The following is a 17528-nucleotide window of genomic DNA, read 5'->3' as shown; positions in this document are numbered from 1 at the left end:
TCCCTTCGGAATTTCACCTCGGCATTTCTTTCCTCCCTGCTCTCAATTCTGTTGTGGAGGTGTGCTGCCCTGTTAAACTACTGCCACACTGAACTCAGAAAGCAGCAGCATTTCTGCAACATCCAGTGAGAAATGGGAAAGGAATTCATTTAACAAGGAAGGAATGGGACAGGACACCTGCCCTGCCCTCTCTGCCCCAGTAAAGCTGGACACGTGCTTCCCACTTTTACAGCCGATGCACCATTTTAAGCAAAAGTTGTCTCAGGATTCCAACTTCTCTGCTGAAGCAGGGACATGGATGGGCTAAAGCCATGGATTCACAGCCATTCTGTAAGTGCAGGGGCTTTAGCTGCCAGTACTCCAAGGCTGAGGGAAAGGGCCTGTGTCTCATTGAAATGTTAGCACTGAGGCTGCAGGAATGCCTGTGTGAGCTGCTTAGTGCCTTCATGGATCAGAAGTGAGTCTCCAAAATGACAGAAAACATGGAGGGTGAAAAAAAATGCCTCCCCCCTCTCCCAACTTCTTAGGCTAGGACTCTTGGAGCCACAACCTAGGCATGAAGGAGCAAGAGGATTCACTCCTTTGGCCCTTACACCTGAGGCAGCACCATGGCCAGACCCTTCCTGCTGCCCTGGACAGAGCCACAGGTGCCCTTTGCCCTCCCCTGTTCCTGGCTCCCCTTTGGGCTGCAGCTCCTCACACACACGAGCAACTGCACAGCCAGGAGCAGTCACCAATGGCCACATTGTCTCTTGCCCCCTCTCTCTTGGCTCGAGGGTAGTTTTTCCAGGGGAGCAGGTTCCTGCTTTGTTAGGAGGTGAGCCCAGACAGGCTGGCGCCAGCAGGGAGCAGGTTGCAATCTCTGCTGGGCTGTGAATGTGCTGCTTCTCCTGTGTCTGCTCTGCTGGCACTGCTGTGGCTTTGCCCTTCTTGTTGCAGAGTGAATCAGGCCTCTCTTGCATAATGTAACTGAATCTGGCCCGGTAACACTAACCCTGTCTTTGTCCACGTGCTTATCTCCTAACCAGGCATCAGCTCCCTCCAGAGGTCCCAGCTCTGTGCCACAGCTCCCAGCAGCAGGGCTGTGCTTTGTCACTGTTTGCTACCTGTAAGATGACTGAAAAATTTCCATCTGCATCAGTGGCTCTCAGAGCTTTTTGCAGGGATCTTCCCCACCCACCTCACCGTGCTTGCACACCTCCAAGAGGTGCCCAGTAAATCCAGGGGATCCCAGCCCTGCTGGGCACTGCTGCTGAGGCTGATGAGTGGAGGTCACACAAGTGTTCCTTGGCTGTTTGACCAGCCACCACCAGGCTTTCTGTGCAGTGACCTTCCCAGTTGCTGTGTACATGTGTCTGCACAGCTACATCCATAACGTTCACACCTTCCTAGGAGCAGAGAGCAGGCTGAGGAGTGCTCAGGTCGCGTGCTGCCATGAGTGTCACGTAGCACAGGCATTTTTCACATGCCTTGGAAGAGCAATGTGTGATGACAGTGCATTTACTTTACAAGGTTTTATGGCAAGGACTTGCTAGCAGATAGTACCCACAGGACAGCAAATGTACCTTGAGCTGTTCCATGAACTCAAGCTAATCAGAATAATCATGAATCTTATGCTGGTTTTTCTCCCTGTGCCATGATGTAATTGCTGAGGTGCTGCTTGTGTGAGTTGCAGTGGCAGAGCACAAGGTGTCCTGGAGGAGCCTCTGCCTTCCACTGGCCTCTCCTGGCAGGTTATTGCTGCTCTCAAATGAGACCATTTGTAGTTGTCTCAGCTCCCTGAAAAAAAGCCCCGTTTTACACTGAGAAGAACTTGCTGTCCGCACATTATCAACTTCATTTTCTGCCCTTCCCACCTCCTCAGGTAATGACCACAGATCCTGACCATTTCCTAAATTGCTGGGGAGTGATTTTCCCCACTCTAAGATCTTGCTGCCAGTAACCTTGCTCAGGCAAGGTTTTACCAGTCTTTTACCAGTTCTGCTTTAAAGTCCATTTCCCACTGGAGTAATCACTCCCTTCAGTTCCTTCTCCCACATGTGGGCCATTGTGAAAATATCCCAGTGCATCATCTCAGTTTATCCCAGGTTAGCAGCATGTCAGACAGTCTGGCTTCCTTGCTGGAAAGAGTACATGGAATCGGGAAGAACTGTGGCCAAAGTAGGTAGTGTCAGATGACTAAATCCGTGCTTATTTTTCCAAGTGGAGCGTGCCCAGCTGCTCCAAGCCACCGCAGAATTAAACTGCCTGTTTAACATATGGAGGTGCTTTAACCACGGATTTTGGGGTGCAACGTTGGGTGTGCTTTTCCGAGCCGTGTCCGTGTGTGGCACCCCGTGTCCCGTGCTGAGGCTGTGCCCGTGTGTCTCCACAGAACGACTCCTGGGGGAAGCAGTACTCCTACGCCCTCTTCAAGGCCATGAGCCACATGCTGTGCATCGGCTACGGGCAGCAGGCGCCCGTGGGCATGTCGGACGTGTGGCTCACCATGCTCAGCATGATCGTGGGCGCCACCTGCTACGCCATGTTCATCGGCCACGCCACCGCCCTCATCCAGTCCCTGGACTCCTCCCGCCGCCAGTACCAGGAGAAGGTAAGGACTGGGCTTGGCAGCCCCCCTGCGGCCCCACGGGGCTTTCTGTGCTCTCAGTGACCCCGAGGTGCGGTTCCCTGGTAATTCATCCCCATCCATTCACTCCAGCAGACCCTCTGGAAGAAACAGATGCAAGATCAGATGGATAATAGTAATGGAAGTGGGTGATTTTTGTTGTCTCTGCTTGTCTTTTTAGATCGACGTTATCAATGTCGCTGCTATCTGAAATCCTAAGTTGCTTTTTCCTTTCCGAGATCTTGTTTCAAACCCCAAGTGAACGTTCCAGAATGTGCAGCTTTTGTTTAGCAAGTACTCTGTTAAAAGTATCCAGATTATTCACTTCAGTGCTCATGAGTGAAGGTACAGAACAAACCCCAAAGCCCAGATCAAAGCTGGGAGCTCGGAGCAGGTTCCCCGGGTAGCTGTGGAATTAATTGCACCGTTGTTGAACAGCACAATGGAGGGCACAGCCTGAAATGTCACAGCTGATCAGGCTCCCACTGCCACAGCAGCCATGGATGGTGCTGGGTTTAAGGTGATGCTGTAAATCTGTGAGATGGTCAGGGCATCCAAAAAAAAAGCACCTTCCCTCAGTTAGTGGGGCTGGGGAAGCCATAGGTGAGGAGCTGTTACAGTCAGGGTCCTATGGATACATTCAAACTGGAGACTAAGAGGAACTGGTCCTATTCTGTCTGACCTTGCCAGGTGCAGTCAGAGTAGGTGAAAGGGGAGCTGTGATTCAAGTGAGGAAACTGTGGTAAGCATGCACAGTCCAAGTGAATTTTATGTTGAGGGAGGAGGTGGGATGGCCTAGGAACAGGTTTCAGACATAGAGATTACAGTGCTGGGCCATGGAAAGAGAGCAGGGCAGAGAGGGAGAGCAAAGATGGTCAGAGGCTGACTCATGCTTTGAGGATAGGGAAGATCCCAAACCACAGCTGGAACCAAAAGAGAGAGAAAACCCAGGAGAAGAGCATAGAGGACCAGGATGCATCCAGAACACTGGGCTTTGTGTAGAGTTTTAGCTCTGTGTTACAGCTCAGACTAATTCTAATGGACAGCAAGGCATGCCAAAGAGAAGGACACTGCAGCACCAGGAACGCAAGCTGATCAAATCTCTGGATGCAGAGTATTTATTCAAATGTGTTTGAAGTAGCATAGAAGTCAAGGACTGATTTGCAAATCCAACCACCTGGCCAGCCTAGAGCAGCCAAGGTTACACCTGCAGCACTGGGCACTACGGGCTTTGTCTCAAGCCAGGCCTGAAGACAAGGGCAGACGTTGACCCTGGAAGTTGGATTCCAGTCAGTGCTCAGGGAAACCAGTCACCAGGAAGCCAGCAGGGACTGCAGTGGGGGTGGCAGGAGCAGTGTGAAATGTTAGAGCCTTATTAGAATGTGGAGACGTGAATGACAGTGTTAATGGATACAGGGGAAGAGCTTTGTGACAAAAGCAGCAGACAGAGGATTTCACAAAGGGTGTATTTCATGTGTAGTGGTTTTAGCAGGTTCATTTCCCAAGTTTTTCTCCGGGGATCGAAGCCTCAGGGATTGAATACGTTAATTTTCCTCTTGCAAATGGGACAAATGATGGCCTAAAAACAAATATGTATTTACTTTCTGAATTCCTTAGCACTTGAATAGCCATGATTAAAATGAGGCTGCTCCGTGATTTGCAGCCCTGAAACTCAATTTAGTTCAGTCCTCATGGGACAAAGTGTCTGGTGAAGCATATTATAGAGAGAATCTCAACAAGTTTGGAGGTCGACTGGTAGAAGCAGCAATTGAGAGACCTCTGCTGAGGGCACCTGTGGGCTCTGCCTCTCTCCTCAGCACAGCTCAGCCTACAGGGACTTTGGGAACTGTTCTGGGAATAGCCAGAAAAAGGGGAGGCAGTGGGGAGGGAGGGGAACAGCAGGAACATCAAACAGGAGAGGAGGTTGTAGCTGGTAACTGTCCTGAGAGGCTTTGCTTGGTGTAACCCTCAGGACAAGGTTCAGGAGCAGGTTTTTGGTGAGGTTTCAGGTTGTCTAGACCTCTGCCAAACCAACTTGTTCTTCCCTTGTACAAACAGGGCTTTTGAGAAGAGGAATAAAAGCCAAGCCATGCTGTCTGTTGGCTTCAGGAGCAGGGCTTGCCTCCCTCTGCCTTGGATTCACTGAACATTTGAACATTCAATCCCTGTCCTGTCTAAATCCGGTCCTGTAGCATCTCATTTCATGCTGTGTTGGTTTCTGCAAGGCAGGGAAGCTGGATGGGATGGATGGGGTGGTAAGAACCATGGAGAATTTGGAGAGGGATATTGCCCCCTCCAGGCCAGTGCAGTGCTGAGGTTCCTGAGTGCAAGTGGGGAGTCCCCTGTGGCACAGAGCAGTCACCACCACGGGCACTGCAAGGGGCACAGCCACCGTGCAGGTCTGGCCCTGGCCTCCCTTGAAAAGCTCTGGCTCAGAACAGCTCTCTAGATCTGGCACTCTGATGTGACTGTTTGATTTCCAGTCCCAGAGGCAAAGGTAAAAGGGACCTGTCTGTCACATCTTGCATTGCATAGTTTTTATGGTCACAGAGAGTCAGTGGCAGGATCAGCAGCTGACTCTTATCTCTTAACCTCAGCCTAGTGTTACATCTTTGCAATATCTTTGCATCCAAGACTGGTGTCTGTTTGCTGCATGAGACAATGCCCCTACAGGTCTATCCTGAAGGATTCTGATAGAAACATTTCCCAAAGTCATGTTGTGCAGTTCCATGTTATAACTGAGTCAACTTGACAGCTTTGACCTGGGGGGGGAAGCCCCACATACTTGGCCTCACCCATTGCTCCCTGCCACTGTTCTCAGCTGTGCTTTCCTTACTTCATACTGCTCAGACCTTCACTCACATCTAAGCTCATCACTGACTGCAGAAGTACCCCACAGCCTGCAGTAACTCTGGCTCACGTGAGAGGAAGTGTTTCCTGCCCAGGAGAGGAATAAACTAGATGGATATGCAAGTTATTTTCGTGCTTTTTGCAGGTTCTCCTATTAATTTCTTTCCCTAATCCTAGAGCTCAGCTGGATTAGTATTTCTGTCAAGTCACCACACACACACACACACACACACACACACTCTCATCCTCCCCAGCAGACTCGGTAACCTTGAGGCTTTGGGGAGGGTGACTGTGCTGTTTTCTGCAGCCACGCTCCTTGGAACAGAGCAGAGACACTCCAGGCTCCTCTCCCCCATCCCAGCAGGATGCAGGCAGTGATGGGCATTGTGCAGGGCTTGGCTCTCTGTATCATCTCCCCAGGTGCACACAGAGGAGTGACTGAGGAGAGGTGGGAATTGCTGCTGTCAGCGTTGCAGAGCCCAGCAAAGCTGTAATCTCTCCTTCCAGAGCCTCATCTCTCCTCAGGATCCGTGCTACACTGGCACTCTCTCCAGCTCTCTGCTCTCCACATTCATTGCCCCCCTCCTCCTCCTCCCTGAGCAGTCTATCCAGGGCCTCTTGTTCTTAAAATATATCTGGGCAGGTCCTTGCATATTCACTTGTCATTATTCTGAAGAAGCACGTGCTGCAGCACAGTTGCAAGGGGACAAGCAGGTAACGCTGAGGAGAGAGTCACTTTATAAACCCTGCAGAGCACTGGTGACATCACCTCTCAGTTCCTGACACAGCCCTGCCCAACCATCAGCACAGCCTTTCTTCCCACAGTTCATCCCATGGTCTGGCTGTCCAAGCACTTTATTGTCTAACTATCAGCATTTAAGCCTGACTTCAACAAAGAGTAATTGGGGAAAATTTAGTCATTTTAAAGGCTGAAGTATAACAACTGGAATGTTCCATCTCTGTTAGAGATGTTGGACCAGTATTTGTTGGAGGGGAATTCAGACACTGCGCTTGTGCCTGCAGTGAGAGCTGAGAATCTGTCTAGGCTCAGGTCCCTGCTCTTTCTTGGAGACCAGCAGCAGAGAGTCTTATTGGGCAGCAGGTTTAAGGAGTTATTTGGGCTATTTTATGGTCTGTAATGAAACTGTGGAACTCACAGCTGCGAGGTGCTGTGGAGGTCCGAGGTTTGATTAGCCTCAGAATATTTAGGCAAATTCACGTGAGGAAAACCTGTCAAGTGCTGCTGATTGCTGAGGTGCAGATCCAGCCCCTGGCAGTGGGCATCCCTAATGTGCTTTTGTCAGAAAAGCCAGGAGGGTGTAGGTGGGAGCTGGAGTGCTCTGTGCCTCTGTTGCTCCTCCTCCTCTTCCTCTTCCTCACTGAATCAGTGTGTCTGGACACACAGCACCAGGTGAAAGGAGCTGCCCCTTCACAGCTGCCTTGGTGCTTTTGGCTGGTTTACTGTGCAGTTTGGTGTTCTGAGCTGCCTCCAATGGTGTGTGCAGGCAATTGGGTGCAGAGATCTGAGCTGGGGTCCTGGATGCAGGATAATCACATTAGCCTGGCAACTTGCCCTTGCTGATTAGTCTCCCCCTCCACTCCCCCTCAAGCCAAGCTAATTAACCCGAGCACAGCCCTGTACTGGAGCTGCATTAATTCTCCTGGCTCCAGGGCTGCCTGGGGGACAGCAGGGCACAGATACACTGAGGTAACTCGTGTCAGCTGCTCTGAGCCCGGAGTTGGGAACAGACTGCCGGAATTCCCACACCTGCTCTGCCACAAAGCTGGCGGGGGGAAACTTCATTACCAGTCTGGGCAGGATTTGAAGTGACATTCCCAAGTGCCTGTAGGTTCTCAGGTGGCATTCCCACATTCCTAGAGTTCAAAGGGGTTCTGTAGAAGTCCCCTCCCGAGCTAACATCCGTTCCGATGCCAGGAAAGCTGCAAAGCTCCTGTACTCCTTTGGTAATGTGTGTGAAGGAGAGGGTACAGAGTGTGCAGCACTTCAGAAATTAAAGGTGTTTGGAAAACTTAATCAAATGCAGAATGTAATCAGATTTCCTAATTGGAAAAAGTTTGGAGAGCTTTGCTTCATCCTGTCCTGACTGCACTGGTTGTGTGTTACCTCAGTCTGTGCAGAGGTGGCCTGAGAGCTGTCGTGTCCCATGTTACTGTCAATCAAAGCATCTGCGGTTGATAACAAGGCTTATAAATGATGTACTTTATTGATTGTGTCTCTAAGCCTCTGATGTGCCTGGGCCTGGTGTCTCAGCACTGCCTCAGGGTATTTTTTCTGTGATCAGGGGTTTCTGGCTGGTTTGCAGAGTCAGTAAGAATGTCAGACATAGGCAGTGGAGTGTTATGAATAATGAGTTGTTCATCTCAACCAGAAAATCAGAAATTTGTGTCAACTGTTTTAAGGTTATTTAATCCTTCTCATGAAAGAATCCGGGGTTGATTATAAAATGGAAATGTTTTCTGAATGAAGACCTAATGGTTTCTTTTAAAAATACCTCATGGTACAAACTGCCTTAACCGAGCTGGGGTCGAGTAGTTCTTATTCTCGCAGAGGAATATTTCATTGGTGAACTTGGTTTGCCCACGTTTTACTAAGAGAAGCCCCATTTTGAAGCAGTATAACATGTATCATATACTGCAGTCACAGCTCAGATTCTGACATCTTATTTGTGAGCGTGGCAGTCAGACAGACAGTTCTGTTCGGCTGACAGGAGCCTGGTCTGAGCAGTGTCTGTGCACGCACAGGGCCTGCCTGCCTTGTCAGGGAAAGGGAAGTGTTCTTGCCTCAGCAGTTCTGCAGATCCCAGTGTGGGATTTCAAACTTCATTATCAGTTTTGAAATTAATTTTGGCACTTGAACTGTACCTAAATAAATAAATAAATACCTCACCGTGGAAGTGCGAAGCCTCCCCGCCGAGCCAGCTCTCCTGGCAGAAGGCTGCTCCCAGGAATCTTGATTTCCAATTGCACACACTCACTGTTCCCTTGTCCCCATCTCCAGCCTTTGTGTGGTGACAGATTTCACTTCACCTCCCTTGTTCTGCTCTTGTGATGTAAGTACTGCTGGTCCCTTTTCCCCACCACACTCCAGATATGTGGATCCAGTGACACGACCTGACATATCCAAAATATCCTGTGATCTGAGTTTCAGGAGACTGGCTGACCAGGTCCAAAAGTGCCCTGTGCTGGACTAGTGACTAATGCTGGTATGTGACCTCTCAAACCCAACGAGGCCTTCTCCTCAGGGGCTGTTCCCAGGCTGGAGCTATCCAGGGAAAACAGACTGTTTCCATAGCTGGGAGGTACAGTTTGTGCATAATACAGTCCCCACTGCACCACCTTCCTGGGATGAACAGGATTAGACCTTCTGTCTGAGCACCTGTAAGAGCAGACAAACAGGGCATTGCCCACAACATTTAATGCAAAGAGATTTGTCCCAGAGCTCTTGGATCTGCTCTCCTCAGAACCCCGAAGGGAGCAGACACTTACATTGCTTGCAGCAAAGATGGATGAGGTAAAAAGAGTTTAATCAGGCTCACTGGTGACCCTGTTGCCACCTCCCAGCCCAGAAATGGGATTATCTGTTCAGACAATCCTTGCCTGAACAGGTGCTGGTGAACAGCAAGGGGAGGCAGCTGCAGCAGCTGGTGGTTAGAGCACCCTCAGGAATGAATGTTGGATAGAAAGTGGAGAAAAAGCTCTGGGAACTTTCTGCTGGTGTCCATGAGCTTTGTATGACAGCGAGGGATAAGGAGCCCAACTGTGGGTAAGGTGATTTCTGAAGGTACCAGGTAGGAAGGGTGAGAGTGTCCCAGGCTTTTCAGCAGGTGACATGTAACACTGAAAAGTCATCTGCTGGTGGCAAAACTATTGAGTGCCGTGGTACAGAGGTTAACCCAGGCTTTGGAGGAGGTCAGGACATAAAGCTCTTGCAGAATGCAAACTGCTTCCAAAGCTGAAGAGTAGAGAGACTTGGTTTTTAAATTTAGCTCATTAATCAAAAAGCAGAAGTAGTACTGATAATGTTTGGTGCTGTGCTCAATGTGGTCTGAGCTGTTCTGGTCGAAGTGGTGTTGAAATAACCACTGGCTCCTGAACAACCTGCTGTAATTTGCCTGTGCCACACTCTGATCTCCCCCAACTCCTCCCATGCAGCCACTCCAGCTGTCTTCCCACAGGCTCTGGATAAACTGTGGGAGACTGCACCAGTTACAGATCTCAGCAAAATTTCAGGAAGAAGGAAGAGAAAAATTATAAAAGTGAGCAAAAAATTATAAACCCACCAAAGATCACATCAGAAGTGTCAGAGTGATTTTATTGTATTAGAGAATTTCACTTTTCCTCCCTTAAACCACTTGCTCCTGGAGTCCTCCTGCAACTCCAGAATATGTGTCCTGATCATTTTGAGTAAGATGTGGAATAAATCCTGAGCATGGGAATATGAATGGTTTGAGAGACAAAAAACCCCAGAACTCAGCATTTGTGTGGGTTTGATGATTACTGAGTGCTGGGGAGCTGCACTGTTTTACTCCTGATCAGAGATCAGAGAAAATAAAACAGAGGTGCAGCTGTGTCCCATCCAGACCCTCGTGTGGTGGATCTCATGACTCGATCTTTCCCTTATGAAGCACTAAATTCCACTTGGGAGAGTCCCAGCATTGGTCAGAGGGGCTGCTTATGGCTCTTAATCCACTCTCCCAGGGTATGTCCTACCAGGATGGGAAATGCTGTCAGAGCATTGTAATCTTTCCCTGAATTGAATGTGCTCTGCTGGAGCCTCCTTTTCCTTACACAAGTGCATCTCCTGTTGACTTACTTCCATGGAGTTTGGATGTGGAGACTGAGATTGAAATGAAACCTGGTCCCAGGTGATTTCAGCCTATTTCTAGAAGGATGCAAACAGTATCATAGAACCTGGAATCTCCTGAGTTGGAAGGAACCCACAAGGATCATCCAGCTCCTGGCCCTGCACAGGACACCCCAAGAGTCACACCATGTGTCTGATTCAGAACTAGGACAAGGAAATAGTTGAGCCTCTTCAGCCAGTGATTTATTCCTGCCTGAGAGAGGAGCACTGAGGGCATGGAAGGAGTTAAAAATATTTAGTTCCCTTTGGACTGTGAGTGATCTGAGCTTTGGTAGAAGGGGAGGGGAGTGGTGAGGCAACGAGGGAAAAGTGGCCAGTTATAGAAGCAAAAATACTGTGCTAAATGGTTTCCTTTTGATATATTAATACCTCCTTCAAGGGCTTATTTGAGGAAAAACAGACTTAAGAAAATGAGCTGGGATTTAAATGGACTTGATTGTCTTCAGAGAGATTTAAATAATTCCTAAATGAGTCTTTTTAGTTGAACTCAGAGAGGCCACTAATCTCTGAGCACAGGTCAGGCTGAGGACATGGAGACAAGTGGGAGACTGAGCAGACAAGCATGAGGGAGGAAGGAGGTGAAAGGGGCTGACAGGGGAGGCCTGGCCACGTCTGAAAGGCACAGAAAGGGGCAAGAAGTGGCTTCAGAGAGTGCCAGATGTGCACGGTACCAAATGCTTGACCCTGCAGGAGTGGGGCCTTCAGCCTGGCTGAGCAGCTCCAAGGAAAGGGGAAAACCCCACATGAACCTTCAGTTTATCAAATGTAGAAAGAGGGACTGATGCTTTCATTTCTGAGCATCTCTGCCGACTCCATCTCTGCACACGGGAGTTAAAGGGCCCCCAGCCCCTCCAGCTGGCTGGGTGAGAGGAGGGAGCAATAGCAAAGGCAGGAGAGACAAGATACCTTCCTCTCGTTAACAGTGACAGAGAATGATGGTTTCTTATTTTACAGCTTTCTTTTATAACCATGATTTTAATTTCTAATCAGAAGCAGCACCTTTATTTCTGGTGAAGGAAATTCGTCCTGTTTTCCCTCTGAGCCTTATCTGGGGACAGCGGTGGCAGGAGGATCTGACAAGCCCCAGGGACATTGCAGAGCAGTAATTTATTGCTCTGTGTTACAAAGCAATAAATCCACGTACAGTAGTGAATAAGCAGAGTCCCAGTCACCCCATCCAAGCTGTGCTTGTGAATTTGAGAACTGTGGGGGTGTTTTTCCCAAGAAGCAAAGGCCAGTTGAAGATGGATAGCAAGGGCTCATGGTGGAGAGAAGACGGGTAGGGCAGGGGGCTGGCACCAGGTGATGGGAGGCATCTTGTGACACTGGTCAGTGCTCCAATTCAAGGCACTGGACTAAAACTGAGGGTATAGGGTGATAATTTTGGTAAATAATTTATTCAACAAAAATGCAGCATTAAAGCAAGCAGAACTCTTTGTGGAATCCAGATAAATTTAATAAACCTGAGTCAGCAAAAGCTAGTGCCTAATGATTTCCCTTTCCATGGTGAGTGTCCTGCTTGTCCCATGTCCAGTTTGACAGGTTTTATGGATGTCTCATGCTGCAGTGCATCTCCAGTGGCAGGACACATCTGTGTTTAGGCATCTGAGCCAAACTTTTTGCATTTAAGAGCATAACTTGCAAAATTCTCCTTGGGGTCAGGCCAAGGAGTTGCCAACATGTGAGACCCTGGTTTCTACTCCCTTTCCCTGCTTCTCTCCCTCCCAGCACCCAGCATATCCTGTCCTGACACAGCATCCTGCCAGTCCCTGCAGAACTCCAAAATCCCAATAATTAAGTGCAGGGTTCATTGCCAGTGCTCTGCCCGGGGTGACTCGCTTGACTTTGATCAGGCTGGAGTGATCATGAATATTTACAGTCAGCTCCTCTGCTTTGGAAATGCCAGGAAAGCCCCAGTGTCCCCTCTGCCACCTTGGCTTCTCAGAGCAATTCCTCCCCTCCCTGGTGCAGATGGAGCTGTTGGCATGTGAGGCAGGGCCAGCACAGGCTGTACCAGAGCAGAGAACTGGGGTGTGCAGGAGCGGCTGTAACGAGCACAACTTCAGTAAATAGGCTCTTCAGCTCAAGCTGCACCAAAGGGACATTCAGGGATGGACTTATCAGGGAGAAGAGGGGAAAGAGGGATAGGAAAGGAGCAACACGGTCCTTTTGTCAGGTACACACTCAGGATCATGTTCTGAACTCCTGCCAGTGAGAGGGAGCGTGGCCATTGCAGTGCACCCACCTTGTCCCTGCAGCACCTTCAGGGCAAGAGGACCCACTTACAGCCCTGTGCCCTTGAGGAAGTGTCAGTTATTCTTAGAAAACACTGTTCATCCCCCAAACCTGCTCTGGCATCATTCAGAGCATGTCCTTGTATTCCACTCTAACACAATGGAAACATGAACCATTAGGTAGAAATATGGGTTAGACAGAGCGAGTGCATGGGGCAACAGGAGCCAGGAAAGGGGAGGAAAATCAGGACCTGTGCAGCCCTAGATGGGAAAGCAAAGGTGCCATCATGGCAGGGCAGACAGAGGGGGGAACAGCAGGCCACAAGTACTGCAGCTTCAGACAAATAACTCAGATTTGGGTCCTCTGTGTGTCCTTCAGTTTGTGACTGCACACCCAAGGGCAGGTGTTCTCTGCTTCCTGTGGCCCCTGGTACAGTGAGTCCTGTCCTCAGTGATGCCCTGAGGTGCTGCACGTCCCTGCCAGGTCACACCCTGGCCACCACTCTGCTGTGTGGCATGGGAAACCTGCTCTGGGGGCACGTTGTGTTTTCCTTGCTCTCATCCTGCACAGGGTTTGGACAGTCTTTGCTCAGCACTGTTTCCTCAGAGGAGATTCCCAGCTGAGCACTCCTTACTCAGCTCTGCTCCCAGGGGAGGACAGGCACTTGGGCTGCTGCACACCCAGGGAGTGAGGAGTTGTCTCCACAGGGTAACTGGCCGAGGATAAGTTTAAGAGTTAAAACGTGGGGCAGTCACTTGGGGAATATGAGAGCCAAGCCTGCAAACTCCCCTTGGAGTCAGACAGTTGCTCTCTCCTCCATCAGACTTACCTTCCTGGGCCTGGCTTGGTGTGAAGGGAGCAGGTGTGGGGGTGGTCCATGAGCAGGGACCATCTGTTGCATGTCCTGGTAATGCCTGCCCTTGCTGTCTCCCTGCACAGTACAAACAGGTGGAGCAGTACATGTCCTTCCACAAGCTCCCGGCGGACATGCGGCAGCGCATCCACGACTACTACGAGCACCGGTACCAGGGGAAGATGTTTGATGAGGAGAGCATCCTGGGGGAGCTGAGCGAGCCCCTGCGAGAGGTGAGGAGGGCAGGGAGTGGGCACTGCATTTCCTGTCACCCTGGGCAGCTGGGCAGCTCCTGGTGCAGTGTCTCAGCAAGCTCCCACTTTGTGTGTTTATCTAAAACTCTGCGTGGTGTGCTGGTCTCGTCTGTGCCCCATCCACCAGCTGGGACAGCAGGCAGAGGCAAAGGAAGGAGGGGCCTCCTAGCAGGGCCCACAAATCAAAGAAGTCTTTACAGAAGCCCCCCTCCCCAGCTGAAGCCTGGCAATGCAGGTTCTCCCTGGAATGTCAGCAATATGTCACCCACAAGTTCGAGGAGGGGTCTTTCTGCTGTATTCCTCCCCCTGTAATGTATCTCCATGGGAGAGAGAAGAGCTGAGAAAATGCCAGCCATGTTTTAAAAGTAGTTTTGCCAAAGTCTCAAAGGGCAACCCTCTAAAACTCCCAGTGAGGAGATGACAGATGCTTCTCCAGATCTCTTCCTGCTCCAGTCATCCATATGCTCCTTCCCTGTGTGGCTGGGGAGTGCTGTGCTGAGGTGATTTACTCAGTATCACTTTCTGCCACTCTCTGGGTCTGAGCTGACACACACAGAGCAGCTCCTGTGCTGTCACACCCCCCGAGTGACACTGAGCCACAGGAGAGACACAGCCCGTCTGCTGTGTGACAGCTGAACAGCTGAGCTGGGTTTTCTTCAGCCAAGGCTGATGATCCAGCCCGTGCCCCAGTGACTGGTGGCTCCTCTCCCTCCCCTCTCCTGACACTGTCCCAGTCTGCACAGGATAATTCTTTCTCCCAATGCCTCAGCACATTTGTGCAGTTTAATATCTCACTGACAAGCAAGGGCAGCAGAGAACGTGGGGCTGCCAAGGTGAGTTATGACATCTTCCCAGAGAGGAGCCCTGGGCTGTTTCAAAGAGCATTTCACCAGTGCTCTGCAGCTCTCGCAGTCCAAGGTTTCCTGCAGAAAGAAGAACACTGTGTGTGTTTGGGAGGTTGGGAGTGCTGTCCCTGCTCAGAGAGGAAGCACAGGAATCAAGGCAGTGGAGCACGGTGTCGGGCTGTCAGCTCCAGCTCCCCAGCATCCAGAGCCCATTCCAGCCTGCACTGGGGGAGCCACACCAAGGGAACAGCATTTTTCTTCCCACTTTGTAATGCACAGGTCAAGTAGGGGATGTCCATAGGTCATTAGATGTTGACTAAACATATGTGTGTCCTTTCTGTTCCCTGTCCCATCTCTTCTCCCTCTCCCTCTCCCTCTCCCTCTCCCTCCATCTCTCTCTCTCGTTTACATCACACCATGGCCAGGAAATCATCAACTTCAACTGCCGGAAGCTGGTGGCCTCCATGCCCCTGTTTGCCAACGCAGACCCCAACTTTGTGACGTCCATGCTGACCAAGCTGCGGTTTGAGGTGTTCCAGCCGGGCGACTACATCATCCGGGAGGGCACCATCGGCAAGAAGATGTACTTCATCCAGCACGGCGTGGTCAGCGTCCTCACCAAGGGCAACAAGGAGACCAAGCTGGCCGACGGATCCTACTTCGGAGGTGCGGCACCCATTGCTATGCTCATGCATTCCCTAAATTGTCCTGGGCACACAGGGGTGGTACCACATGGGACTGACACCCCAGGCACCTCCTCCTCCATGTCTGTTCATCTCACCTGCCCTGCAGCTTCCCAGAGAGGAGATGGTGCAGTGGGAGGTGACTGGGGCTCGTGGGCACTGCAGCAGTCCAGATAATAAATAACAAAACAGAGAAGGGAGGTTTGTTCTTGCAGGTCCCAAATACTGACAGATCAGTGAAGCTGAGAACCTAAAGGTAAAAAATGGCCCATTCTCAAATCTCCAGGCACATTTGTAGTATTGCCTAGTCCTGCTGTCTGGCATCTACCACACGAAGTGTTGGATAGACATGGAGGAAAAAACACAGTCCATCATCTCCCCAGCCTGTGGCTCAGCAAAATCAGGAAGGTCAGCAGGCAGGCAAAATGTGTCAGCAGCAGAGTTCTGGGACTAGCATGAGGTCAGAAAAGATTTAAGATGTTGCTCATGGGTAACACAAAGACCCCTCTCCTGTCAGAGCCCCATAGAGAGCTCATACAGCCTGAGACAAGTAGTCCTCTGGTAGATGAATGTTGTGGTACAAGCACTGAATGCACCACCATTAATGATCTGCTGAGAGGAGGAGGATGAAACCTGCCTTTCCTTCCCTTCTGTGAGGCCTTTTCTCTAAAAAGTCCCTGTCATGCATTGCCCACACTCCTATTACTCTTAGTTCCCATGGAACAACCTCTCTGCACTTCCCTGTAGTACAAGGATTTTGCATGTCTGCAAGCTGGGATTTGGAGTTACAGAGATACCCTGACTGACAGATTGGATTGAAATCGCCCATGACATTCCCTGTGTTGTAGATACCATACACACAACTCTTTGGGGTACACTTACCATGAATCCAAGGAATGGTGCTGGTGGATTGACACCCAACATAACGCAGAAAGCAGAGCACTGTCAGGCTTTAGGTCACACCAGCTGTCTTGAAGTGCCTGTCTCAGCTACCCATACTCTGTGTAAGCAGTGGAAAAGCAGGATTTGGGAGCTCTCTGTTGAGTGTTCCAGGAGCTGTAGTTGAATCAAGAGCTTTCTGTTCTGTAAGAGCTGAGCATCCGAGGAGGAGGGGATGACTGCAGTGTAAATACAGTATTTACACCTCAATATTGAGGTGCCATTAATGTGGCTCTCCCTGACAGTCTGTAAGCATGTGGTATATCCCCAAAAATCTTTGAAAACTGTGAAAAGACAAATGTTCCAGGTGTGAGGATCAAAATTACACCCAGGCACCAAAAGCACATGACAGCACAGAGCCTTTACTACAAATTTAGAGAGAATCAGCTTCAATGAGACACGGCTTGACCTTGTGCTCCCAGTGCCCACAAGGAGCTGGAGAAAGACAGCTCCTCCAGTAGGAATGCACAAATGGTATCTTTGATAATCCACCATAACAAAACTTGCCCAGCTAATTAGATCAGCAGAATCCCCGAGGTGCAGCTGTGTGTGGCAGCTGCCACAACGGAGCCCCTGGTATTTTTAAATGGTGGTGCCCAGGCAGGGGATTAGCACTGGCCGTGTTTTCGGTGGGGGAGCAGGTGGAGCCCAGCTGGAGAGGAGGCTGGGTGTGAGGGTCAGTGCAGGGGGTGTGCCTGTCCCCTGTCCCCTGTGCCAGCCTGCTGTGTCCTTGCAGAGATCTGCCTGCTGACGCGGGGCCGGCGCACGGCCAGCGTGCGAGCCGACACCTACTGCCGCCTGTACTCCCTGTCCGTGGACAACTTCAACGAGGTGCTGGAGGAGTACCCCATGATGCGCAGGGCTTTTGAAACCGTGGCTCTGGACAGGCTGGACAGAATTGGTAAGTACAGGTGTGAGAGTCTCCTTCTGTACCTGCTGCCTTGGCAACCCACCTCCAGGCTCGGTCCTTAGTTCCTTTGCTGAGTTGTGAACTGCAGGAGATCCCAGCCTGTCTCTCCCTGTCTGACTTCAGCTCCCTCAAGGAGCCCCATAATCTAAACCTACCGAGGGTAAGTTTAGATTAGATATTAGGAAGAAATTCTTCCCTGTGAGGGTGAAGAGGCCCTGGCACAGGTTGCCCAGAGAAGCTGTGGCTGCCCCATCCCTGGAAGTGTCCAAGGCCACGTTGGACGGGGCTTGGAGCAACCTGGGATAGTGGAAGGTGTCCCTGCCCACGGCAGGGGTGGGACTGGATGAGCTTTAAGGTCCTTCCTAAACCCAGACCACTCTGTGATTCTGTGGTTGTTACAGCTCATAGTGACCCATCCCAGGATGCCATCCCAGGATGCTCTCTGTCCTGTGGGAGACATAACCTG

General features: G+C 50.5%; 1 protein-coding gene across 1 annotated transcript in view; it reads left to right on the top strand.

Moving 5' to 3' along the window:
• The window catches only part of HCN4 (hyperpolarization activated cyclic nucleotide gated potassium channel 4), a 95440-nt gene that overhangs the window by 64535 nt on the left and 13377 nt on the right, over positions 1 to 17528 (top strand). The window contains exons 4-7 of the mRNA XM_018069917.2: positions 2375 to 2593; positions 13518 to 13664; positions 14956 to 15196; positions 16889 to 17053. Coding sequence (XP_017925406.2) covers positions 2375 to 2593; positions 13518 to 13664; positions 14956 to 15196; positions 16889 to 17053 — 772 coding nt within the window. The remainder of the gene's footprint in view (positions 1 to 2374; positions 2594 to 13517; positions 13665 to 14955; positions 15197 to 16888; positions 17054 to 17528) is intronic.

Source organism: Manacus vitellinus, unplaced genomic scaffold, assembly GCF_001715985.3.
Source record: "Manacus vitellinus isolate BGI_N305 unplaced genomic scaffold, ASM171598v3 scaffold_16_pilon, whole genome shotgun sequence".
In the NCBI taxonomy this organism is placed as follows: Eukaryota; Metazoa; Chordata; class Aves; order Passeriformes; family Pipridae; genus Manacus; species Manacus vitellinus.
The sequence above is the reverse complement of the archived record's forward strand: the minus strand, read 5'-3'. Positions and strand labels throughout refer to the sequence as shown.